This window comes from Carassius gibelio, chromosome A7 (genome assembly GCF_023724105.1).
Source record: "Carassius gibelio isolate Cgi1373 ecotype wild population from Czech Republic chromosome A7, carGib1.2-hapl.c, whole genome shotgun sequence".
NCBI classification, from domain to species: Eukaryota; Metazoa; Chordata; class Actinopteri; order Cypriniformes; family Cyprinidae; genus Carassius; species Carassius gibelio.
The window spans coordinates 12488157-12515195 of record NC_068377.1 but is presented as its reverse complement, the minus strand read 5'-3'; the positions used below and the strand labels follow the sequence as shown (position 1 = coordinate 12515195).

At 38.2% G+C, this 27039-nt stretch overlaps 2 protein-coding genes across 8 annotated transcripts in view; one reads left to right on the top strand and one right to left on the bottom strand.

Annotated features, from left to right (window-relative positions):
- Positions 1-4071: 4071 nt before the first annotated feature.
- On the bottom strand, positions 4072-20129 carry LOC128017752 (zinc finger protein 280D). 5 transcript variants are annotated; one of them, XM_052603238.1, is made up of 18 exons: positions 19842-20129; positions 19059-19218; positions 18738-18964; positions 18405-18507; positions 14047-14280; positions 13648-13695; positions 13462-13547; positions 12589-12815; positions 10544-10701; positions 10266-10366; positions 10046-10192; positions 9249-9383; positions 8911-9122; positions 8340-8483; positions 8198-8260; positions 7976-8094; positions 7852-7879; positions 4072-5142 (listed from the first exon to the last, which is right to left on the bottom strand). In XM_052603238.1, the coding sequence occupies exons 2-18, from the start codon at positions 19216-19218 to the stop codon at positions 4713-4715; spliced, it is 2622 nt and encodes an 873-aa protein (XP_052459198.1). In that variant the 5' UTR covers positions 19842-20129; the 3' UTR covers positions 4072-4712. The 5 variants fall into 5 exon arrangements, with proteins under 5 accessions (XP_052459198.1, XP_052459195.1, XP_052459197.1 ...); XM_052603235.1 differs by having other exon boundaries at positions 13633-13695; positions 19842-20116; XM_052603237.1 differs by lacking the exon at positions 19842-20129 and adding an exon at positions 19490-19618 and having other exon boundaries at positions 13633-13695.
- Positions 20130-21694: 1565 nt separating this feature from the next.
- LOC128017753 (transcription factor 12) overlaps positions 21695-27039 on the top strand; it is a 109809-nt gene continuing 104464 nt past the window's right edge. For 2 of the 3 annotated variants that reach the window (XM_052603241.1, XM_052603240.1), the window contains exons 1-3: positions 21695-21903; positions 22796-22888; positions 23229-23301. In XM_052603241.1, the coding sequence (XP_052459201.1) occupies positions 22817-22888; positions 23229-23301 (145 nt within the window). In that variant the 5' untranslated portion in view covers positions 21695-21903; positions 22796-22816. Of the gene's footprint in view, positions 21904-22795; positions 22889-23228; positions 23302-27039 lie in introns of those variants that run through there. The other variant, XM_052603242.1, reaches the window with a different exon arrangement.

Below are 27039 nucleotides of genomic sequence, written 5' to 3'. Positions count from 1 at the left end.
TGTTTAAATGCTGTTTGTGTTAGTAAAAACTCACAATAGAAGCATGTGTCCAAATTCAACCAAAGAGCTTTCTCTTCCTCTTGCACCCAACACTGTGTCACTCACCCTACAAGAGTGCCACACCATACAATGGCCACCGTGAACCAGTGCTTCTAGCCTCGCGGGGGCAGGGCCCTGGTCAAAACAAGCCGTCAGTGGCCGTAGAGCTAACGCTTCCGCTGTGTCATTTCATGGATGCTAGGAGGGCTATCCCAGGCGTTTCACCGTGGATACTGGGAATAATTCACTACGGATATTCTCTCCAGTTCAAACACAGACCTCCCGGCTTCAATGGCATGGTCAGGAAGTTCTCAGTCTGCTCGAGAGGGAGCAATAGAGCGAAATCTCCCCTCAGATAGAGCGGAATGCGCATGTTGAATTATCTGGACGATTGGCTGATTTTAGCCCACTCAAGAGATGTGCTAATCAGTCATGTGGAAACAATGCTTCGCCATTTGGATACGTATCTGGGAATATGTTTGGACTCGATGGCGATGTGAGCCCATCTCTCTCTAGAGCAATTTCATCGACTCTGCATTGTTTCAGACTGGGCAGGTCGTTTTTACTGAGGGAATTGCAGAGGCTTCTGGGACTGATGGCGGCAGCTTCTTCTGTGTGCCATATGGCTGTAACTTGAGTTCCTCCAAGGGCGTGGTCTTCGGTCCACAAGCGAATTACAGTCATTCACAGTTGCGTCAGCACTCTGAGAACGTGGAGCAGCCCGGTGAGCAGTGCGCCTGGGCGTACCTGTTGTCGGTTCGAATCAGTACATGTTGCCGCTCCAATTTCGACCGAAAGGCTTGCAGGGCTAAGGACACCGCTTCCAATTCCAAACGGTTTATGTGCCACCTTCTCTGTGACTCCGACCACATGTACTGTACGGCAACATGTACTGATTCGAATCGACAACACGTCTGTGGCCTCATACATAAATCACCAGGGCGGCGTGCACTCCAGAGCTCTATTCAAACAGGCAGCGAGTCTCCTGTTGTGGGTGGACCGACACTTTTCTCCATAAGAGCGGGTCACATCCCCGGTATTCTAAACCGTGGAGTGAACATGCTTTCTAGGAATGGGATTCCTCAAGGAAATGGAGGCTTTACCCAGGATCAGATCAAATGATTTGGGATCAATTCGGGAGGGCAGAAGCGGATTAATTTGCCACCAGCGAGAACACGCACTGTAGGACGTTCTCCTTGCTATCTCACTCCCCGCTGCCGGGAGAGGCTCTGACAGCATGTTGGCCAGAAGCCAGGCTTTATGCATTCCCTCCGGTGAAGATTCTGCCTATGGCGTTGTGCAAAATCAGGGAGGAGAGAGCGTCAGTTATACTCGTGGCCCCCAACTGGCCGAATCAGCCCTGGTTCTCAGACCTGAGAGAGTTAGTGATGACTCCCCCATGGCGATTCCCCCTCAGGAAGGACCTGCTGTCTCACGCGAACGGCACGATATGGCACCCCAGCTGTGGAACCTTCATGTGTGGCTGCTGCAGGGACCCTAATGAGCGGGACACTCTGCACTCACGAGTGCTGAACACACTTACAGAGGTGTGTGCATCCTCTACAAAACGTCTCTACGCTCTGAAGTGGGGAGTTTTCACAAAATGATGCTTTCTACAGCACAGTATGGATCGCAGGAGTTTGAAATCCATGCTGAAGGCGATTGCGGTTAAGGAGTTTCCCTGAAGACTGCCTTGCTTCTTGCTCTCGCCTCGGCGAAGCACATTGGAGACTTTCATGAGTTTTTGATTAACGATATTGCATCGGTTTCAGACCTGGCGACTGTAATGTCACTCTCCGGCTGAGACCAGGTTACGTTCCGAAGTCACTCAATACACCGTTTGGAGCACAGGTTGTGTCCTGGCCCACCTTGTCTACTGAGCCGTCAGCCTCGCGTGACGCTGATGCTCAGAACGCCGAAACCCTGTTAGGGTTTTACGGGTGTATATGGATTGCTCGGCCGCCTTTCGTCAGTAGGACCAGCTGTTCGTGTAGTTGGTGGATGTAATAAGGGACGTGCTGTTTCCAAACAGAGACTTTCTCACTGGATTGTGGACACTATCGAATGCTAACGAATGCCAGGGGAAGGATTGTCCCCTCAACATCAGAGCTCATTCTGCGAGGACAATATAAATGCTTCCTCATGGGCCTGGTCTAGAGGTATGTCTATCCAGTACTTATGTTTTGCTGCTGGCTTGTCTTCCCAGAACACATTCGCCAGGTTTTACAAGCTGGATGTACCCTCTGTAGCATCACATGTACTTTCGGTGAGTTAAGTTTTATTCATGTGTTGTAAACTTTCACACTGCCATCCCGGCAAATACACGGGTAAAGTGTTCCAGCAATTGTTCCGGCAATATGCCGGGTTCGACGTGCAGTGTGAAAGGGGCTTTAGCGACACGCCCACTGGCTAGAACTGTCTTGCTTATGTGTGGGGGTGATTGATTCCGTTCAGGGCTTATCTCAAGGCGGGATTTTATACAGTTCCCATATATGTCTTAGCTGACGTAATGTTGAATTACCTCGAGAAGGGAACGTCTCCGGTAACTATCGTAACCTCGGTTCCCTGAGAGGCGGGAACGAGACATTACGTTCGCATGCATTACGCACCCATGCTTTTTATAATGCCCGCTGACCTGTCAGTATTTGCTGTATTAGCCTGCAATATTTCAGTGAAAGTGGAGAAGGGAGGAGTTACCATATATGTCTTAGCTGATGTAATGTTGAGTTCCCTCCTCTCAATGAACCGAGGTTACGATAGTAACCAGAGACAATCTAAATTGTTTTGGATGGGTAATCTTTAATCTTCTTAATTATTTGTTTTAGAGTAGTTTTTTGGGCGGTGGGTAAGGTAAGTTAGATGATTTTGTGGTGAAGTAAATACTACATGAAAACAAAAGTAATTTCTACATTAAATAATTTAGTTAAACCAGGAATAAAAAAATAAATAAAAAATAAATTCTATGTAAGTACTCAATTTAAGCTTGTAGAAATTTAAGTTGGAACTCTTAAGTATATTTTACTTGGAAAAGTTAATCAACTAAATTAGTTTTAGTAAATTCATTTTATCGCTTTTATTTTGTGTATTTCCCATCATGCACTGGGGCATAAATAATTACAAATTTTAAATTTATCACTGTTTTCAAGTTGTATTTACACAGATTTATGGTTGCTTTTGATGTTAGGTTTAGTAACATACTTTTTTTGTGACACCTGGAGTTCATTTTCTACTCAAAATCACCCATTCATACTCAAACACTATTCACTGATCGTTACGGTTATTGTGTATGGTGTACCATTTATTCAGGTCTCTGAGAAATGGTGACTACTGGGTTACATTACTGGGACTCTTGTTTAGGGGAGCAAAAATCCATCTCTTGGTTCAGAAAAATGAAGTTAGAGTTGAAAATATTGCATTTGCTTTATTTGTCTGAATATTAATGAAAGATACAATAAGAAATTAATAAACTATTGATTAAAATAAATTTTAGTAAGTAGAAATTACATGATAAAATGTATCTGGTTGCACATAATTTTAGTAAATTCTACTCAAAATATTTTAGCTAAAAATTATGAATATAATTAATTCGAAATTTCTGAAAGAGATGAATAAACTCAATTTGTAAAATAAGTACACTGAACTTAAATATATCTGGAATTAGATACTTTATTTCGTGCAACCCCTTGACATTATAAAATTATGTCCATATAACTTTTTTTCAGTGTGTGAGTCCCTTCTGTCTCTCATTTTTACTTCTTTTCAGATTAATTACACAATGAAACACTGCCTTCAACTATGCTACTGTTTTCTACTCCATTTGAAATCTATAGTCTAAGAATTTTTTTTGTTGTTGTTTAAAACCGTTTAAAAGAATCTATTCACATAAAAGTGTATTCCCATCACTATTGCTTATTGAACCACAGAATGATACCACTAGAGGGTGCTCTTCACCAAAACAAAACATGAGATTGTATCCTGGACAAAGGCGGAGATATTTGCGAATCAGTGTTTCTATTTAATAACAGAACTCTGTTGAATATGTAATAAAAGTTTATTACGGATTAAGAAAAATTAATGGAATTTCTACAATGCTTTCAGTCTCAATCAATAGGAGAAATGATTCTCAATACCGGGTCCTATCCAGATGAAGTACATTTAACAATACATTAAACACAATCTAAAAAATATATCAGGACACATTTTTTTTCTCCCATTCCTACATACATTATACAAAAGAAACTGCTGAACTTGTTCTTTACTCTAGGAGAACCACCTCGAGAAAAGTCTGATGTGGGAATCAGCTCCATGTTGGACACCATTACGTCTGTTTTGTGATCATCTGTAGAGTCTGAACAGAACAGACACCATAAATGTGGACAGAAGGACTTCATAACATATCATATGTTTATATATAGAAGAACATTTACATTGCGATCTTTGCAACCCAATTTCAAACCTTACATAAGTACAGAAATAAAGTACTTTATAGTATAAGAGAGTTTAAAGTCATGTTTCAGCACAGTATGCTTTCATTTAATCAAGTATTTGGAAAAAGAGTTCCTATTAATGTGTTTTATAAAAAAAAAATAGGGTAGGGGGGTGAGTCTGTGGGGAACTCTGCTGCTTCTTATGTCTAGTGATGCTTTAAGAGAGCCTCGGTTCTGGGTTGCAAGTTAACCATTCATCTCCACTTGCGAGTCCTCAGTGGCTTCGTCCTCAAGGACCTCGGATGGAGTGAGAGGTTCCAGTTGAGATTCTGTTCTCATCGCCTCGGTTTCATCAGTTTTACAAAGAAAATCAGTGGGAGTTACGCCACATTCATCTGTGAGGGCAGAAAGCGCGCTGACGGGAGCCTCAGAGGGAAGGCTCTTGTGTGACTCCTCTACTGACACATCATTGGCTGCAGCCTCCACTGTGTCATCCTTTACCTCGTCTGGGTCACACTTTTCAGCTCCAAGAACCTCAGACCCATCCTCTGTTATGTTGTTCTTGTTTGGTATAGCTTCTACATCACTGATCTGAATGGGTTCGGTCTCATCTCTAGCCTCAGGATTTAGTTTAATGGGAAGGAGTTGTTTGGAGTCATCGTGGGTCTCAGGTGACCTTAATTATGAGGTGCAACAACAAGAGAAAAGCAAAGAAACATGAACAGAGTGACACACAATGCTCCGTTAAGATTATGAGCTGTAATATCACCGGACTGATACATAAGGTTACTATCAGATTTTTACTTACAATAAAGAGGGTCACAAAAATGACAAAAAAGCTCATATTTCACCTCAAAAGTCAAAAATCTATTTTGTATTTATACAATGATTTGTGATCTTTTGCAATATTTTAAGGCTTCATGACAATTACAGTTTGGAGGTTTAATGTAATTCCTGTTTTTCTCAACGTTGAGTCTCAGTGCACTTTAATTTAAGATTATTTAAATAAATCATAATACTGTAATAAAGGCATTACAACACTACTACACCACCATCGTCATACACACTTCATTTCTTTTCATTACAGGAAACAGAGTGAGATTTTTTTGTATTAATGAGAAATGGAAGCAAAGTAATTTAACTTTTGATTCTTAAACTTTCATTAAATTCCCCCGGTACTCAACCGACTGACATAAATCCCAGAAAACTAATAAAAATAAAAGACTCTGAAACCTAATAAAAGATGTCAAAGTATGCAGAGAGTTGATTCTTTATGTTATTTGCAATAAGAAAGCGACAGAACAAACAGTAATACAAATATTCTCCCGCTTGCCTTTCACAGCCACTCATGAGCTTTTCTTTGTGGTCCATAATAATAAGAATATATGTTCTTCAGCTTTAATTAATGCAAATACTAACGTTTTCAAGCAAGGTCTCTTGAATATCACTTAATAGGAATCCCAATTATATTCATAAAAAAAAATTCATATTATTTTTTATAATAAATGATATTTCCAAACATTTCATAGGTCAGCGGGTCTGCATTCACACCCGTTTCATCAGAAAAGGTAATTTGTCTCAATGAGGCAAGCTACACTTCCCGGTCTATTTTTACTCCCCTCTGATCACAGCTCTGACCTCTACATTTAACAAAAATACAAATAAGCATATGGTGTCATTGTACACCAATACATCATGTGCTTCACAATAGCCGTGTTTCCACTATCGAGCTAAGACCGGGCGTGCTAGTGCGTGCCAGGCCCAGTCGCGTTTCCACTGTCACTTCCGGGGCTTAATCGTGCCTCGCTGGGGCTTCCTTGGGGCCAACGGCCAGGTTTTTTCGGCCCGACAAAATCCTTGGGCCAAAGCGGGCCAGCTGGGGCTAGAGGAGGGGTTACGAACAAAGGCGGAGTTTCTCTGTGTCTAGAGAGCGTCAGCGCGGATCATTTCAGAAAGATAACAACTTTAACACCAGCATTAAATACTTTTTAAAATCAGTTGAGCTCAAAATTCACTCTTAGTCAGCAGCGAGTGTTTGAAATAACTTGATCCGATGTGGATTATAATCACTAAACAAGGCAGAAATATTTACAAGCGATATAAAAGACTATGCACGCTAAACATTAACGTTACAATGGTAAATATGACCGCTTGGAGAAATCAGACGTCAGCTTCTTATTCTCTATCACAATTGTGTATTTATTAAGTAACATTTTATCTGTCGTCTTGTTTCGTGAGTTTAGCTCCACGTTGCATATCATCAAAATATAATAATGATTTTTGTTGGGGAGCTTTTATAAAAATAGAGAGTCTGCGCCGAGGATCATTTCAGAAAGATAGCCGCGATAACGCCAGCATTAAACACTTTATTTAAATAAGTTGAGCTCAAAACTCTCTTTCAGTCAGCAGCGAGTGTTTGAAATAACTTGATCCAATGTGGATTATAATCACCATACAGGGCAGAAATATTTATAAGCGATGTAAAAGACTATGCACGCTGGGCATTAACATTAAACATGGTAAATATGACCGCTTGAAGAAATCAGACGTCAGCTTCTTATTCTCTATCACAATCGTATATTTATTTAGTAACTTATATTATCTATCACAAGCCTCGTCTCGAGAGTTTAGCTCATGTTGCCTATTATAAAAATATAATAATGTTTTGGTTCGGGATCCTGTATAAAAATAAAGATATAATTCATTGTTAATGTGACGTATAGGCCACTGTGACTACAAATAAACAGAAACAGACTCACTGAATAAGCAGGCTATTTTCATAAGCGTTAAAAATAAATAAATAAAATAGAAATAAGTGTATTTATGTGTGATTAATTTTGAGTCTTGATAAATTAAATCAATATGATCACTGTATCACTTATTCTATAGTTAAAACATCCATGCTTTTGAATGTGAACATATAACAAAGCATGCAAACAAACGGCCGCTTTTATCATCTTCGTTTTGTGATCGCGCATGTTCCAGTGACTTATTTCTTAATTTTCTGATTACTTCTCTAGTGAAATAATGAGGTTGCATGACGTTGTTCTGAGAGGCGTGTAAAGGGCGTGTTTTAGTGACGAGCAGCGGTGCTTCAAGCTCCACTGTGGAAACCCTGCGCTATTCTGGCCTCGTGCTACTGGCCCGAGGCTATGCGCCCCGCCCGGCCCGCTTTAAGCCCTGGCTCGCACTGGCCCGACAGTGGAAATGCGGCTAATGAGAGCACACCAGAACACAGGGACTAACTTTTTAAAGCAGCTTTAACGATAAACAATGGGATTTTTAAGTCGCGAGAAAACCCTAATCTTTTATTCAACATAATTGCATGCAATAAACAATTGAAAAACAACTGAAACCACAACAACGATACACACAACTTTCATACCTGTTCATTTCTGATCCTCCATTGGTAACTTTTAAGAAAAAAAAATGGTATGCAAGTAAGAAAACGTGACATCACGGAGAGAAAATACATATTTTTGCAGTGAGTTGAGATAGGAGCATCATACCTGGCTCCAGGATGGCCTGGCAGGAGTGGGACGGCCTGTTGAGCAAATGTTCAGTCATCTGGTCAGCTCCAGAGGCATCGGCCAGAAAGTCACACTTTAGACACACCAGTGTAAGACTCCTTGAACAAAATGTAAAAAAAAAACAAAAAATAAATTCTACAAGACTAACACAAATAAACCCCTCTATCACAGTAAACGGTCACCTACCAGAGCCAAACTTACCGCAATCCGCGTGGAGGCTTCCTCACTTTCCCAAAGCGCTCTTTTGAAGAACCGCTGTGAAACCTGCAGATGAAAAGAACACTATGTAGAGATCGGATTACATTCATTTGGAACCATTCATTCATCCATGTTTTCCCTTTACCTGACCATATGCTGTCGGAAGGCTTTCTGGCAACTTGATCTGAACTTGCATATATTGCACCTCAGCGATAAAGGATAGTGAACGTAAGGGTCCTTAACCTCTGAGAGACACTCAACACATCTATTTCTCCCTCTCCTCGGAAGTCTGTGAAGAATAAATACTTGTTAAGACTGTGACTTAACTTTCAATACAACACAATGCACCAGCTGAATCCTATATCATTTGGTTGTTACAAGCACACTACACTAGGGTATGTGTATAGCGTGCATGCTGTAAATGTAATCATTAGTATAGTGTGTGCGTACTGTACAGACAAAGCCAGATTCTTCTAATCGCACGTGCTTTAATGCACCTTTCATTTTTTGCATTAATTAGTTGCACCAGCCCAATGCCTCACATTCGGAAAAGAAACAGAAGACACTGAACAACAACAAACTACTGGCCACAGCATCAACAACTACAAATACCTGTGCTGATTAGGAGATACGCAAAATGCTAGGTTTTCGGCTGTACACATGAGCTAAGTGTTTGCTTCAAAACTGAAGTACACTTTTGGCTTAAGAATCCTCACTTTAGTCTTTTAAGTTCATTGTTTTGGATGCTTGGGCTCCAGCTGAACTGGTTTGTGGTCTTCGTCTTTCCTCCATTTACGTTTGGTTTGGTTGTATTTGCTGGTGTTTTAACAGGCTGTTTGGTCGTTTCAGGACTTGTGGGTATGATGTAGGACTTGCTTGAAGCTTCGGAAGACATAGGCGCACCAGAAACTGAGGCCCGAATCGTCACCTGAAAAGATTAAATAATGCTTATGTAAAGTATAATCTCAGATAATTTGTGATTATATAGCTAATACAGTTTAGATTATATAGTCTAGATTTCATGATTGTTATAACGATTTGGGTTCAAGCGGACCTTGGTTCCTGGAGGCAATCCGTCAAGCTTTCTAGGCTTCCTGTAGGTTCGGTGGAAGTGAGTTTTGTGTTCCACTTTTTCCTTATAGGTGAGGAAATTTAATCTGCACTTTCCACACCTTTGAATCCCTTTTTTCTAGAAAATTCAGATAAAAGAAACCGATTACACATACCAAGTTTAGTGACAAGTTATATTCAACAATTGAATGGTGCATTTAATTTAGATGTTTATTAACATTTTTGCAAAATGTTTTATATTACGTATGCACATAAGTTTACATACCCCTTGCAGAATACGCAAAATGTTCATAATTTTAACAGATGGAATCATGAAAATTGCATGTTTTTTATGTCACTATAGTCAATGGTTAAATATTAGAAGGAAAAAAAAAGAATATATATATTACATATGTCAAACTTAAGTTGAACTTATGTTCATGTCTCTAATGTGCATCATTCCACCATCACGTGCACTATTGTTATTGTTACAAAGGTTGCTCTTGGCTGATATGACTCGTGGTTAATCTGGTTTGCTGTTGCCAGGGAGAAGCCCATAAGGAGTAACCAGGGAAGGAATAGAGTACGCCACCATTGTCAGCCTGTTATATATTACACCAAGGTGTTCAGCAGACAACTAAATCTATCTAACCTTAGAGTGAGAGCCAATGGGGCAACACACAAATGAGTTACATATTGTGCTGACTTCAGATCAGTGAGGTCTCAAAATACACAGACAAAGAGACAGATGATGTCTTATCTGAGAGCATATCAAGAAGACGAATGAGGTAATACACTCACTTGATGTCTCATGTAGTGTTGCATGTACATATGGCCACTGCGAAGCACTTTCAGGCAAAAGGGACAAAGCAGGTCTTTAGTGTTTTCATGAACTGTGCGGAAATGGTTATCCACATCAGTGAAGAAGGAGGACCTGTAGTTGCAAACCTTCAAGAGAGCGAAAACAAAATGAGAATCAAGTATCTGAAACACAAATCACAGAGCAACGATGAGGTTTTACCTGACAGGCATAGGGCATCTCTCCAGGTTTGTGATTGTCCCTCATGTGCTCCAGAAGCACTTGCTCCGTTTCAAAAGCCAATTCGCATATTTTACAATTGCCTGGGGAAAAAGAAGATAACAACACACTTCTTATACATCTAAACCATTGACTTATTCCACTCAGGTGAAATATTCTCATTCAAATTATGGCATCGCTGACTATTTTTACATGACCTCTGGCCAAGAACCACCTACTGAAAAAAGAAAAGACCCTGTGGCTGAAATGTTGTGACTTACTGGTGGACTCGAAGGGACTGTGAGCACTTTCTATGTGACACTGCAGTTGAAAGGGAGTTGAATACTGCCGATAGCAATGTTGACACGTGGTGTGACTCTCCCAGCTCTCACTGTTCTGCTTCTCCAACTCCAGGTGATGTTTCATGTGGTTCATGAACCTGAGTGAGAAGGGAAAAGAACAGAGGGATGAGGAGGATAAAAGGATGGCATTATTAAAACTAGCTGATTTTCAGCTGTAGTCTTCATTTACATAGTCCTTGAAGGATCGGAGGGCCGTTAACAGCCCCTGTGACCAACTTGCTGCTAAATTATTGACAAGAAACTTCTGACACATTCAGAGTTATCCCTCACAGTGGGGCAGACTCCTGCGGCACTAGCAATGACCCCAACATTTTTACTCCACAAATGCAAAGCCACATATGACAAATACAGTCTGTTCTGGACGGGGATCCTGTAAGGGGTCTCGCATAAATGACTAATAAAATAAGAAAATAATGTTCTTACTGAAGCTACAAGCACACATACATTCACAGAGTAAAGTGACTCAATGAAATGAAAAAAATAAACTATGAACATAAACCCATTGTTTATATTTGTGCCTTGCTTATGCATCCATTTTGGCAAGTTTCACATGACAGGTAATAGGTGAGAAATGTCAGATTCATCAAGTCTGTCACTTATCTATTCTTAATCTGAGTGTGTGCGCGTGTAGAGATTTCTGCAAAAACAGTCAGGAGGTGTGACACTCAACAAAAATCAAGTTTTTCCATTTCAGCTTGTGGTAAGAGTGAGAAGGCTTTGGGGACACCTGCAACATGTGACATTAATGACACCCTTTAAGGCTCCACAAACAGCTGCAATCTTGGGAGAACTCAGTCTGACACAAGCGGGACCGCTGTTGACAAAGGGGTGACAACTAAACAGGAAAGCCTTTGATGTGTGAGGAAGTGAATGTCAAACAGATGTACACCATTCAAACAGGTAAACCACTACAACGTGCCTGCTCTCTCAGGAGCGGAGTTTCCTTTTGCTTTTCAAAAGACACCTAAAAATAGACGCACAACATCCTCTGAGAATCATGCCGTTTCAGATGCTGCAACCGAAGATCACATCCTATTTTTGAAACAGGTTCCAGCTTTGTCTTTAGATTACGTTGGATTTAAGATACAAATGAGCAGTACATGAACTATAAACTCAACGTAAACCCTAATTCATCAAACACCTCTGAAGGGAAGGGAAAATGCCAAAGTTAAAGTAGCTAATGTTCAGCATCCTTTAGGAAAACTAAATAAAACTTATGCACAGTTAAATATAATTAGCCAAATTACAAACACACACCATTAAGTGTCACCTTTGAACAGTGCAAGGCCTGTGCGTGTATACTCAAAAAGCAATTGAGCTCCCAAGGGTTTTCAGGAGATAAATTAGCAAATATTCTACTTAAAGTTCATGTTCTAACTGTGCATAATAGCCATTATAATACCAGCAATTATACTGCGCTTCTTCTTTGTTTAATGATGTGACTCTCAGACTGCCTCGGTTCTCTCTGCATCACTTGCCATTGGTGCCCTGACGTTGAGCGGCCAATTTTTCAGTCAGCATATTCTGCAACCTCAGCTCCCCTAATAGGCATTTTTATGCGGCTGAACTGTGACCCCCGCCGCCAGAACTTGGGGTGCTCTGCAAACGCGCCTCCCCATTAAAAGGAGCTTACTGTGGCTTTTCTCACGCCGTAGCGGAGTAAAGTTATTTAATCACAGGAACAGTTCTTACAGCAGCCAAACTACCCTCCATTATTCATCTGGGCCCCTAGAGGGAGCGGGGGTCTGATAATGTCATCCGAGGGGGATGCAGTGATGGGGTCTCTCTTTCTCTAACTATTGCTCTCTCCATCTCAGGGCTCTTGTAGCTAATGGCTCTCGTGAAGAATGTTCCCTCTAAGCCGCGTATACGATGTTGCTCCCGCACAGACCAAAACAATTATACAAAGAAGCTGACTTAAATCAAACGAAGAAAACTCCAAAAATAAACACTCCAACAAATACCTGATATTGTTCTTGAGCATTTTTAAACAGCTGTTGCACTTAAACGTGGTGTTGGACTTGAATTTGGGAATCAGAGATGGATCCCCTTCACATTTCCCGTAGTAGAAGTCTGAAACCAGCATGATGAGTTTGCCTTTGTCAGACTCATAGACTTTCAGCGCACTGGCTTGATTGTCAGGCTTCGATGTTGAAGGGAACACAGAGTCCAACAATTCAGGACAGCACAGCTGAAGAACAAGAGAAGAAAAGCTACATTACATCTAAATCTTGCTTTTGAGTACATCTGTCTCTCTACACGAGGTGGTGGCAACCGTTTTGAAATAAAGTGCCATGTTTTACTTTTCTAGTTAATCAGTCAAATCACAGAGTGCTCAAACTTGCATGTGAATAAATGCCTAAATTAAACCTAAAGTGATCATTCAGCAACCCATCTTTAGAAGACCTTGATTAAACTGCTCAATTCATATGGATTACTTTTATGATGTCTTTATGAAATTATGGTTGAATTCATTCGATGGAGGGAAAAATAATGAGAATATTTTAAAGGATCTTCAGTTAATGTCCAAAGATGTGTACAAGTATCATGAGTTTAGAAAAGACATGAGGTTGAGTAATTGATTAAAAATGTGTCATTTTTGGGGTAAATGATCCCTTTTAAGAAAAATGTCTTATTCTTTGTTTTAAAACACTGCACAAGATAACATATCATTTATGCAATTAATCATTTTGAGACCAATTAGTAACAAAAAAATGCAGAACAAACTACATAAGCAGTGTGTGTGTGCACATGAGGGGCACTGCAGTTTACTTGGTTCAGTAGGGGAAACAAAGGAACCAGAAAGGAAACAAAAAACAATAGTAAAACATACCAACCTTCATATGATTTTTTAAAGGCTGAAAGGCAAACGCATTCTGACACCTGGGACACTTCTTTGTGAAGGGGAAATCATTTTCCCCAGCTGTCAAAGGAGGAAAAAAGATTAAAAGATGAACACAGATTGTTGCTTCTGGAAATTCTGCAATACATATTGGACAAAAACATACCCATGTCAAGCTTACCTCCTTTGGACCCAATGTTGTTTGTGTCATTTATCATTTTGCCATTATCTGTGGGTGATAAAAAGAAACTTCCAATAAAGTTTTTTTTTTTTAGTTGTCAAACAACCTTCAAACATTTCTGAAAAGCCAGAGTGGCAAGTGTTACTGTACCTTTTTGCCATTTTTTATTTAATTATTTATTATTGTAGCTTTGTTTACGGACAACAAATAAATCCCATTTTGTTGTCATGGTTAATTGCAGATGCTCAATCATCCAAAAATTAAGGTGGGTGAATGGCAAGCATAACCTTGGTTATAACCCTTTCACTTAAATAACACCCTAACCTAGAAAAAAAGGTCTACTGGTCAATTAGTGGATACACTGATAAAGCGTATCAATCGGCACAGACACAGGCTTACCTCTGCTGTTCATAGCTGGCATGGATACAGTTTTCCTTTTTGCTAGTGTTGCTGGGACAATGCCTGTTGTGCTTCGAAATCCTGAAGTAGTTTGGGACTGATGAGAAAGGTTAGCCGGGGCTTGCACATTGGACAAGGTCACCACATTGTCCTGGATATGCTGCACTTGAGGCCTATGGATGACCCCCTGCTTTGAAGCAGCAATGACTTGCGGCACTATCTGCTGACCTGGTGCTTGAGAAACAAACACAGAAATTAATGAAGCAATCATATACCAATTCAACTCATTTGCATACACTACATTTCATATACATATATAAGGTCCACTTTCCTGCAGAGTTTAGCTCCAACCTAGGTCTGGGAGACATGAGTAAAAAAAAAAAAAAAAAAAAAAAAAAAAAAGATCACCATAAAATTGTTCATGTCAGTCGCTATGAATATATCAAAATAAATTTGTAATCTTGCCGATTTTTTTTTTTTTTCCTAGTCATTCATTCTTAAAATATCTTTACAGAAAAATCTATTTCTTTCTTTCTGTATGTTCTAACGGGGGATTATTTCAAATCATGAAAGAGGTTTGTGTTGCCTGACTTTAAAGATGCGTATCTTCAGCACAGTTTGCAGTGCAGCCTACAATATTAATAATAATAATATTAAATTTTTTGTGTCTTAGAAATGCACATTTGACAGTAACTTGTAGCTTGAGTTAGGATGCAGATAATTTAAGTTCATTATTTAAAAAAAAGTAACATTTGTAAAAATGGTAAAAACCTAATTTTTATACGCTGACATTCAACTATTTTGACAACTTTTTTCAAATTAACCAATGGTCTTCCATAGTAGCATACATTTAGATCATGATAACCTAGGGTGACCATATTTTAGTTTTCTAAAATGAGGACAGTGGGTGCGGGGGGCTGAGGTGTGGATGGTTGGTGGTTAGGGTAAAGCTGAAAATGCCCAAAGTAACGCAATCCCAAATATCAAAACAAGTCCTTTCCATACCTAAAATACATATTTTACAGTCACCATTAAGCATTTTGATCATAAACACAGCTACAACGCTTTCTACCAGCGTCCTTTTTCACAAAACTTAACATCTAGCACAGTTTTATCATAAGCAGAATCAGGGTGCAGGTTGTACCCATGGCCCTGTTTGAAATAGTGTAAATAGCACAAATATATAAATAGAACAAAAATAGAAATTAAACAAAGTTTAGTTTTTTCAAGTTTGTAGGCATTCAGGTAGTGCTCAGGTAAGTACAGTTCATACGGAAAACCAGTGTATATTTTTATTTACCGATGTATTTAATTACGAACGTTATGCTGCGCCGCGGCCATGCGACACTGTTTCAGACAGACCCTTTACAATGTTGCACTTCTAAGCAGCAACTGCGAGGCGTGGTGAGTGTAAACACAGTAGTGCTCTGGTGTTACGTTATAACACCGTTTCACACATACTCTGTCTGCAGTGCGTATTAACAGATCAAGGAGCGGTGCGTCTGCAGCAGTACATCGATTGTTAACGTACTGAGTCTATTTTTGCTGTGCTGCAGGCGCTGAATTAAAGTGCAAGCGCATTGTTCGCGGGAAAAATGAACATGGATCGACACGGAAACACAGTCATTTCACAATAAATGTATATTAAAACAAGAAAAAAAAAGAGCACTTTTAGATAAACAAGGAAAACTTTTATGGAAGCAGAAAAAACTAAGTTAATTAAGACCCGTGGGATTGCTTGTGATAAAGATTTAAATGCAAAAGGCAAATTTTTTAAGGCTAATTATTGTGTATAAATGCTTGCTTGAGCAGCTTATTATAGAAACCTAAAAGTAAAATGGATGAATAATGCGTTGTTTATATTTATTGAGTTGAAACTAAGGTGTATATGAAAGATTGTTACTGTTCTTTGATAAAAGACTCACAATGCTGATTTTTTTTTTTTTTTTTACATATGAAATCAAAACAATGATCAAATGTTGTGTTTGTGGACTAAACAGATGAGGAGCCGGGTCTTATTTCCAAAAATCCGACGTCGACTAAACATCCATTTTATCCAAGTGTTGTCGGGCTAAAACCAGCAGCAAATGCATTGTACACCTGATTATACAAAAAAAAAAAACGTCAGAAACCGGAAAACTGGCATAATTTTGAAAAAAAAAAACAGATATATAAATTTTTGGTCAAACCAACCAGCACTACTTTCAGGTACAGAAACCAAATAATCAAAATGTAAAATAGCATTTCATAGTCTTCAATGTATAAATTAAATATAGATTAGGTTAGTTCTTGTTAAAACAAAAATGTATCCTGTCAAGAGCAGTGAGTGATTTTTTTCTAGGATTAACATCACACCGACACATTTTTTAGGTAAAAAAAAAAGAGGACATGGTTGGGAGAAAGAGGACGTATGGTCACCCTATGATAACCATGGTTAGATCCACACACATGGCATCTCAATACCATGGTAATAATTTTACTATGAATGTATTGTTTATAGGTATATGTTTGAAAAACACTAGTCTAAACAGTATTTAGTATGATTGAACAAACACTATAGATTACATTAAAAAAAAATACTGTTATTATATTCCATCGCTCCTTTAATATGTTAAATACATAATATAAGAAAATTTTATATGCAAATCTCATATTTCTGCCAAAATCTTATGGTGCTGTCAGTGTTACTACAGTAAATCCATGGTAAACAATGCCGATTTTTAGACTTCAAATCTCCTGACTGTGTCGTTACGCACCATGTTCCTCAGCTCTGTTTTATTTGGCTTTAACTAGTTTAAATCACCGAGTCATGTGTTCTTCGCTGATTTTAAGCTCTTCACACTGGATCTCACAGCGTGATCAGCGAGTAAACGCATCTGCTCTAGTGAGCTCGTGCTGCGCTGCAGTTTGACCTTTGAACCGAGCAGATAAATGGTCTGTGTTGTGTGATTCAAATAAGCAAAACTGTTTCGTTCCACATTTGGCGCATAAACATTATGAATATTTGTCGAACTCTTGTTAACGCTTTATTGAGGAAAATGATATCACAATAATGATCTTTATCGTTTTATTGCCCAACTATAATTAAACACCCCTGAATAAACAATCAAGGTCTTCAGGATCACTACAAAGTTACAGGCAGGTGAGGTTGATCAATGTTGGAGCTAAACACCAGGAAAGTGGATCTTGAGGGCGATGAGAACCTCTGCTTTTATTGAACAAGGATGCAATAAATAGATCACAAGTGACCATAAAACATTTATCATTTTACAAAAAAAAAAAAAAAAAAAAAAAGTCTATTCTTTTGAACTTTTTATTAAAAAAAAAAAAAAAAAAACCTCACAGTTTTCCCATAATATTAAGCAGCATTGCTTGTAACAATGATAATAACAAGAAGAAATGTTATTTGAGCACCAAATTGACATGTTCTAATGATTTCAGCAGGATCGTGTGACACTGAAGACTGGAGTAATGAAATTCAGTTTTACCATCTCAAAAATAAGTTACATTTGTAAAAAAAAAAATTCAATAAAAATTTTTTTCTTGAAATCTGAATCTTTCAAAAAACATTTTACAAGTTTACTAACCCCAAACTCAGCCGCCTAGTGGTTAGAGAGTTTGACTCCTAACCCTAATGTTTGAATTTCGGGCCTGCAATACAACGACTGAGATGCCCTTAAACAAGGCACCGAACCCCCAAATGAGCCCCAAACTTCTACCTGGGCACCGCAGCATAAATGGCTGTGTGTTCACTGCTGTGTGTGTGCGCACTTTAGATGGGTTAAAGGTGCTGTAGGGAACTTTTGTAAAAAAATATTTTTTACATATTTATTAAACCTGTCATTATGTCCTGATAGTAGAATATGAGACAGATAATCTGTGAAAAAAAATCAAGCTCCTCTGGCTCCTCCCAGTGTTCCTATTGCCATTTGCATAAACTCCATCGCTCTCGGTAAAAAATAACCAATCAGAGCTGCGGTCCATAACTTTGTTTGTGTTCAAAATATAGAAAAATGTATATAATAAGCGAGTACACCATGAATCCATTTTCCAAACCGTGTTTTTAGCTTGTCCTGAATCACTAGGGTGCACCTATAATAAGTGTTTATATTCAGACTATTTTAGATTGCTTCAGGGGTACCTCGGCGGAGTAACCCAGTACCTTTGTGATTCTTCATAGACATAAACAGAGAGAAGTAGTTCCGGCTACGATGTTCTTCCGCAAGACGCAAGCAATTCTGTTTATGAACCACTAGAGCGTCAAAAGTTCCCTACCACAGCTTTAAATGCAGAGCATGTATTCTGAGTATGGGTCACTATACTTTCACCAAAAACAAACTACACAGACACATTAATACCTGGCACAACCCTGAAAGTGGTTCCTGGTGGATACTGTGAGCCCAGAGAGCTGATGAACGAGGTGTTGCTGTTGAGAGTCTGTGGTGATGCCACAACGTAACCCTGGTGAAATAATAAAGAAAAAGAAATAAAGATCAAATTCAGCCTACAAACACACACATTAATGAATCTAAATTCATGCAGGTTTATTACTAATGTAAAATTAAACCCCTTTGGGAAGAAGCCTGTGGCTACTATGGGTCAGAAAGCAACTCCATCATTGTACTTAGCATTTGTTCACAGATTGATATCACAGATCTGACCTGGGTAAGTTGAAAAAGAATTGAAGTTACCTGATTGTTAATAATTATGGGTTGAGGGGCTGTCTGAGGTCCTAGAGTTGTGTTGAGAGGGATGAGGATAGGATTTCCTCCTGACGGGGCAGAGCCTCGGACCATGACTGTAGGACCTGTAGCTACCCTAGCAGGGTTTGATAGCACTTGCGGAGAATTTTGTGATGATGCCAACGTAGACAGTTTTTGAACCGGGAAATTACTCTGGTTCTGTTGGTTAACAGCACCTGAAGATCACAAGAACAAAAAACACAATGAGCTACATTCTGAAGTACAAGAACAGAAGTGACAGTGCGCCAAACAGAGAGTCAAAGAGTCAACCTTGTCTTTTGTTGGGTGCAGGCTTAGAGCTACAGATTTCACCGACAAATATTGGCTCATCATCATCATCGTCATCAAGATCGATCAGATTGATTTCTGGTATTGCCTTCTGCCACGGCTCCAACTCCTCCTCTTCACACTCCATAAACAGCTCAGACATCTAAGAGGAAAGAAAACATCAGTGCAGTGCTATCTGGTTAGTGAAATTATACCAATAACCCACAGATTACATCATAACTTCTCAAAACATCTCAATAAAAACTAGTAATACTTGAGACTCCAGCAAAACGAATGTGCCATATACATCACTAAACCAAGCTATGTGTTAGAAGAACCGAATTATCTTTGCTTTCCACAGAAAAAGACATATGTAGACATGCTAATTCTAAGTTTAAAAACACAACTATAGTAATGCAAACCCTGTGATCCACCTCTTGCAGCCACAAGACTGTTACTGCGGACACACACCGGCTAATATGCTAATTCAGATTCACAACATTTACTCCCAGCTGGTACCTCAAAATGCAGTCAAGAAAGAATTGCAAAAACGCTAAGAAGTCAGATACATTCATACATCGGCATAGATCTAGCACATTATTCAGAAAACCTTTAGCAGGTACGTTTTGGTCGGCTATGTCTTGAAGCTAACGTGCTAAAAAAACAAGAAACATAGCAAGCGCCTGCAGAGAGAAACGACAAATCACACAGGAAATGTTCACTGCCTTTGTTATGTAAAGTTAAGGCAAACATTGCAGATGGAAAAAAAGCGAAAGTCGGCCTTACCTTTTAAAATCTCGGATTAATTACAAACAACATCAGTGTTGAGTCAAACACGATCACAGCAGCGGCGTGAAGCGCGGAGGATCATGGGAAATCAGAGGGACTCAAGAACCTCACGTCTCTCACAAAAGCCTGACAAGTCTCAGTTTATGAAAACATTAAAAGTACAGAACATAAAGCAGCTGTCTGCAGAGAAGAAAATAAACCAATTATAACTCAAGTTAGACAATAAAACTTGGTCAAAACAAAGACAAACGCCGTCCACGTCCACATCACTATTATCCTTAAAGAGTTTTAGATTTTAAGACTTCCTTCGCGCTACATTTATACTAAAACTACAGCAAACTTTCTATGAATTAACTAATGGATGACAAAACAAAAACAACAAATAACATCAGAATAACATCAAAAATGTATGCGTAATAGTTGAAGTAATTCATTGATGATTAAACAGAAGCACAGTGATAATATTTAGTTAACTTAGAATTAGAGTTCAACTTGACAAGCAGCAGCTCTCTGATCTTGTGTTTATTTTGACCAACAGGTGGCACTATGAGTGTTGTGATGGTCAGGGATGCATGTCATTAATAAACAACCAATGTCATCATCACCAGCAGATGATAGGCCTACATCTCGAGCTTTCATTCAGAAAGTTTGGAGGGAAGGGATTTTAGAGTTTTTTAAAGAGTTTTATTTTATTTATTTTATTTTTATTTTCAAATCTTTCTGGATCTGGATGGCTTATGTTGTAAATCTGTAAGCTGTTTTGGCTGTGAATGTGAATGAGCTATTTGTTGCCAGTAAGTTGGTTTTAATATGTCAAACTTTCTAGTGTAGTGTAGTTTAGAATCATTGACAACCCAGAGAGACTGTTTTACACTTTGCAAATTTACTCAGATTTAATCTGCCTCATCGCATATCTAAATCATAATATTAAATGGCTATGGGTCCTTTAAAAAGATGCTATACAACTAAGCTAAACAACCATTCTTACATGAAGCTTATTTATTGCATTCCTTCTCTTCAAAAATATGTTTTCATGTATTTACGATTTAAGGATTCAGTAATTACGGTTGTAAAAAACAAAGTTAGCAAATTTATTTATCTGTATATGAAAATTGATTTATTCGAAAATATTATAACTCTCATGAGTCCAAAAGTTAATAATAGCAAGAACAGCAATAAAAAAAACAATATTACAAATGTATATATACTTAAATATATATATAATATATATATATATATATATATATATATATATATATATATATATATATATATATATATATATATATATATTTTTTTTTTTTTACATTTTTCATAATTCGTCACATCGCATATACTGCACTACACATATATTGCACTATTCTTTTTATGATTTTCATGTTGTAGCACAGTAACCTTTTCTTGATGTTTCACTGGCAAGTGAAGAATTCAAATTCTCCGGATGAAGGAAAGAAGAAATGTGTGGTTATCAAAGTTATCTCTAGTTATGTCTTGAAAGGAGGAAAAGCAATGTCCATAAGTTTACATAGTTTTGGTAAAGTGTGCACGAGGTCAGAGGGTCTCCTAAACATTTATGCTGCTGCACTTGTTCCAGCAGAACACATAATGCAGTTAAAATCATGTATCCCGTTCTTTAATAATGCTCAATTTCACCCAATACTAATAATGCACATGGCCAACGAAGCCCACATATACGTGAAGGGAGTTGAGAGGTAAACCAAACTGATTTTAGGAGGTGCTCCAGTGGTCCTTTACTCCCCTAGCAAGGTTGTGTGTCAGGCTTTATGATTCGCCACACATGATATTCATCCGCGCCGCTGAAGAACAGTCAAGTCTACGCGCTAGCGGAAGGACACGATTTCAGACGTCACCGTTGTGCTTCGGTTATCGCCAAGCAAAAATGTCTGCCTAAGGGAAACTCGCAAGTTATATAGTGGATATTTGTCATATACAATCGCAAGAGATACCGATTTCATTATCTGTCCGACGCGAGACAAGGATCCCCACGCCGTCACTGGCACACCCGATCGCCCTAGTTGGATTTTTGACAACAAAAAAGGTAAAATATTGCGCAGAGTTTGCGAGAGGTCTCGGACTGGGTGAAAGAAGTTGGATAGAAGAAAAGACGGGAGCCGATTTTGGTGCGAAAGGGGTCGGCATTCGCTTTAACATTAGAGTTTGACATCTCACTGTTCATTCTCCACGATAAAACGTGGGTTATGTCAGTGCCAGGGGTCGAATTTTGCGTAATTGTTTCATGGTCGCACCACTAATGAATAGGTTAACTGGCAATTAGCGAACAACAACAGCAGCAGCAGCGTTGTTTGGAAGTAGCCATCCATTCTCCTGTAACGCAACAACAAATGTGTGTGGCAGCAGATGTTTTGACAGCGCATGTGAGTTCATTGTAAGCTCGAGACTTTTGATACACTGAAGAAACAAACACATTCAGGTGAAAAATGATGCTGCGGGTCCATGTGCGTGACACCGTCGAGCACAGGGTCTTTCTCAACATGTCCACGTTTGGTCATCCCTAAACAAAAACACTATTAAGCCTGTTTTCTAACATTATAATAACACATTTTTCCACGGTGTCACCTCATGTCATGCGTTTGCTATTGTTTACAGAAAGAAATACGGTAACCCTGTCTGAAACTGTCAATAATACGAGGCTGGGGAGAGGAGGTCTTGGCTCTTTCTTTTAGGAGCTTTTTATTTATTTATTATTATTTAATGGACAACACATAGGTTTTGATCAAGGGCATCCAGGTCCTTCGATTGCCCTTGTTTTGGAAGAGCGCAAAGTTAGTTCTGCAAAGGACTGGAGAAGGGGATGTTTAGCAAATGTCAAGCTGCGGATGTTCTCATTTGCATAAGCTGTTCTGGGTAGCTTGAAGCTTCAGCGCACACCAGGCTCTCACATTGAGGGGAATGATGCTTGTGTTTTGTAGATTTAGAAAAGGATCGTAAGGATGAACCCTCAGCAGCGGATTGCCGCTATCGGGACGGACAAGGAACTGAGTGATCTGCTGGATTTCAGCGCGGTAAGACATTCATCAGTTATTTTACTACTACACGACTCTCTTCCAGCTGTTGTCATTGGTCCAGTCACTCACTTGTGAGATACGCATTATTAGAGTTTAAGTATTACTTTTTATGTTTTGCATTTTTTTATTTTTTAATTTCTCCCAATTGCATGAAAATCAAAACAAAAACATGTATACACATTTTTTATATACATATTTTGAATATGTAAACACGCACTTGTATTTTTTTTTTTTTTTTTTTTGCACGTTAATTTTTGTATTCATTAAACATGAGACACTGTCTGTGTAATGTTAGTACCACACTATTTCAGAAAAATGTTTGCATGTCTTCCCATAGATGTTTTCACCACCTGTAAACAGTGGGAAAAACAGGCCGACCACTCTTGGAAGCAGCCAGTTCAGCACAACAGGTAGGACTTCCTGTGGAAATCCTTTAATGAAAGATTGTCTTCCTCTCACACTGTCTGCTCACCTCCTCCTGAAGTCTTGTTGCTGTTGATTATAGAAATGAATTTCATCCCAAGGTGTTTTTGATTTCGGTTTTTCTTGACTAATAAGGAGCAGGCAGAGAATGGTTCAGTAATGCCACTAATGGAAATCAGATACATCCACTGTTTTAATTAAACTGAAACGAAAGGCACTACTTTTGTTAACTTTACATACATGCATTCATCATTGCTTTTCTTTGACTTCACATTATATATATATATATATATATATATATATATATATATATATATATATATATAAAATATACTGTATGTTTGTGTACTTAGAGTCCCTGTTTATATAAGAATCCTGTCATAGGTGACTACACGTTGCTGTAAAGATCATCCATTGTCTAATGTGCCACAGAAGAAGGAAACAATCGAACATTATTCCATCTCAATGCTTGTTTTATGTAAAGCAACAAAGCAGAGCCCTTGTTACACTCATCTGCTATCTAGAGACACACTTTAGTGGATTACTGAATAGCAGCATTGCAGAGACTGCTTTTCAGAATGTTTTATAAAATGCATCAAAATATATCTATAATAAGTGTAAATGATCAGTCTTTGGCATTGAAGTGCTATGATGCTAAATGTGGTAATAACATCTTTTGTTTGTTTGATGCTCCTGAGACAACTTTCTCAAAACAGCAGTGTTTCAGAGATGGTTTGGAAACGCTGTGGGGCGTTACTTCAAGCACTGGCAGAGATTTGTGTGTGCGGAGCATCAAGATAGATGAGAGATCCCATTTTGCTGTATCCATCTATGCTAGATAATTTAATATAGCTTGGCATTCCTGATTATCAGGTGACCTATATCAGGTTAAATATCTGGGGATGGATTCATGAAAATCTTCTTAAGAAATAAGTTTAGATCTGCTGCAGCAACAAGTCTGTGTTGGCTTTAGCAGCTTCTACAGGTAAAGATAACTTAAGGCTATCCTTTGATGTGTCCTTTTTTTATAAAACAATTGTCAAAATATTTAATGCATTACTTAATTATCATACCATTAATAATTAACTTAACTTGTAGTTACGTATATAAATAATTAACACTACCAGGCTGTTGGTATCAGGGCTTATAGCAGAGTAAAAAAATGATAAAAACGTTTATAACTTATAATAACTTAATAAACTTAATAAAAGTTTTTAAAAGTGTTTAGTAATCTAGGGTTTTATTTGTGGGTGGGATGCGGTTTTTGACCTTTTTTTATTACCCATGATGAGTTTGCAACAATGAGAAATTAATAGAAACAAAAGATGGGAGACTTGAATTTTGTATTGTATTTTATTTGATTTTTTAAATGGAAATGATTATGGTACTCTGAATGATGTTAATTAAGCATAACTTGTATTGTATTGTACTGGTAATCTGCATGTGTATTAGGTTTTGATAGTGGAAATGTGTGCTAAGGGTTTAGTCATGTTTCTCGCTAATCTGTCAGACCTTTGTAAAGAGCAGGCCTTTTGGGAATGCCGTGATATGCCCTCTGTTTCATCCACTGCTCGGCAAGGCATGTGTCATCTGTCTGATAACAAAATTCTCTTTTGTTGTCTCCAATACTGTTTTTTTCTCATGTCGTAGCCACTGTGTTATACAGGCATGAGGTATTGTGCAAAGATAAATGTCCTTGGCTTTTTCTAGAAAAAAAGCAGTTGAAACCGACCCACCAAGAAGCATTTAAAACAATAGTGGAGCAGTGCCATTAGAGGATATTTCTGCAGACACAACTCTTCCTCTGTTAGACCTCACCCAGTGCCTCTTCTTGTGAGGCAAAAAATTCAATTAATTGCAGGTCAAGTCAGTTCATAAATTGTATGAAATGGTCACACATGAAAATGCATACACTTCCATTCAAAAGATTGAGATCAGTAATTTTATTTTTATTTTTTATTTTTTACTTTTATTTAGTAAGGATGCATTAAAAGCATCAAAAGTGACAGTAAAGATATTTATACTGTTACAAATGATTTCTATTTCAAATGACCGCTGTTCTTTTCTGAATGGATAATATATGGGCAAGAAATCGAAACACAAGGAGTGCTCCCTTTATCAGCACTGAAAAGCTGTTACTCATTTCAGTTGATAGCGCTATTAGAAAGTTCCATTCTAATCAATGAATCCCTCTACACTGCACAATTAATCTCTTATTTACAGTCTACTCTTTGTTTGTTATAATGAGCGGAAGTTTTCAGAAATCAGTACTGAACAGAACTTTGACCTTTTGAGTGGTCAGTGGATCTGACAGTCATCTCTCATTGGCCACTGCATTTAAGAAATCAACAGATATTTCTGTGATTGGCTACAAAGTTCAACACTGCAAACACACATTGTACATAGAAACCTTTGATGCTCTCCAGAGCGCAAACACAGATACTACTGTAGTCTGCTGTGAGGTGGCTGGCACTTACTTTTATTTTGTTGTTTAGTTTATTTTGCTATTAAAGTTATGTTTGCCGGTCACCGCTTCCTTCTTCCCTGATCCGAGGGTCGTGACCCAGGGTTTGAAAACCACTGCGGTAGTGTATGTATTAAATGTTACAAAAATTTAAATTCCTTGGTATAATTTGAATTCATTATTAAAATACGAGAACATTCTAGATTTATTTATTTATATATTAGATTTCCAGATTCTTTTTTTTTTTTTTTTTTTCTATCATGCTTTGTCAACAAAGCTGTCTGGAGTTTGGCTTCACTCTGAGCTTTTGAACTCGTACCTGAAGACATCCTCAAAGAGTGAGCTGAGAGGAAACCTCAGACATCACTGTCCTTATTGTCTGTGGATTAGAAAAAGGCTTTATCTACTAATTAATAATTAATGAGAGGGGAGGAATCTGTATGATTATTATTCACAGTGGTATTCACTGTAAAAGTCTCTGAACTCAGAAAAAGCCTCAAATATTAAGATAATTTCAGGCTAGGAAAATAAAAGTGCCCTGCTGTATAAGAAAGATATTAAAGGTGACAAAACCTCACTTGAGCACAGCTTATCATCAAAGGCTTCTCAGCGGATTTGAGAGTTTTGTTTAAAACAATGACGGAGTCTCTCCCATTTAAGCTTGCATTTGTTTCAGAATGGATTATTATTTCAAATACGCTCCACATCTATAACCACCAAACAGGCTTTCAGTAGTTTCGGGTAAAGAAACGAACCTGTTATGTTTCTGAACTCCGGAAGCCATTGTCTCCTGAGACTCTCTCAGTCAGCTTCTGTTTCTGATGTTTCTATATTCATATCTCCTTTTTTTATTATTATTTATTTTAATACAAGCTTGCGCTTTCAGAAACATTCAGTCTTAACTAGGGATATGCCGGTATCAAATTTTTCTGTTGCGACTAATTGCTCATGCTTTTATCACGGTATACAGTATTATCACGGTATTGAAATTTAGTTTCAGAAAGGGGTCATAAAACAGTATAACAGGTTAAAAAACTTTTTTATAACTAAAGTCACTGAACATTTAAATTCAATAAAGCAATACAGAAAAATATATGAAGTTAAAAGTTTTACACCGATTAATGTGCAAAAGAACTAGAAAGACCAATAGGTATCACTTTACAATAAGACTCCATTAGTTAAGCAGTGACATTCACAATGAGCAATGGCTACATTTGCTACAGAAGTTATTAATCGTTGTTAAAAAAAAAAAAAAAGTCTT

Excerpts from the sequence above, each read along its gene's own strand:
- LOC128017752 (XM_052603235.1), bottom strand. The coding sequence starts at position 19,218 with ATGTCTGAGCTGTTTATGGAGTGTGAAGAGGAGGAGTTGGAGCCGTGG. Across the intron at positions 13,696-14,046 it reads GCCAGCTATGAACAGCAGAG|ATAATGGCAAAATGATAAAT; the intron begins GTAAGCCTGTGT and ends TATCACCCACAG. Across the intron at positions 10,702-12,588 it reads ATGCTCAAGAACAATATCAG|GTTCATGAACCACATGAAAC; the intron begins GTATTTGTTGGA and ends CTTCTCACTCAG.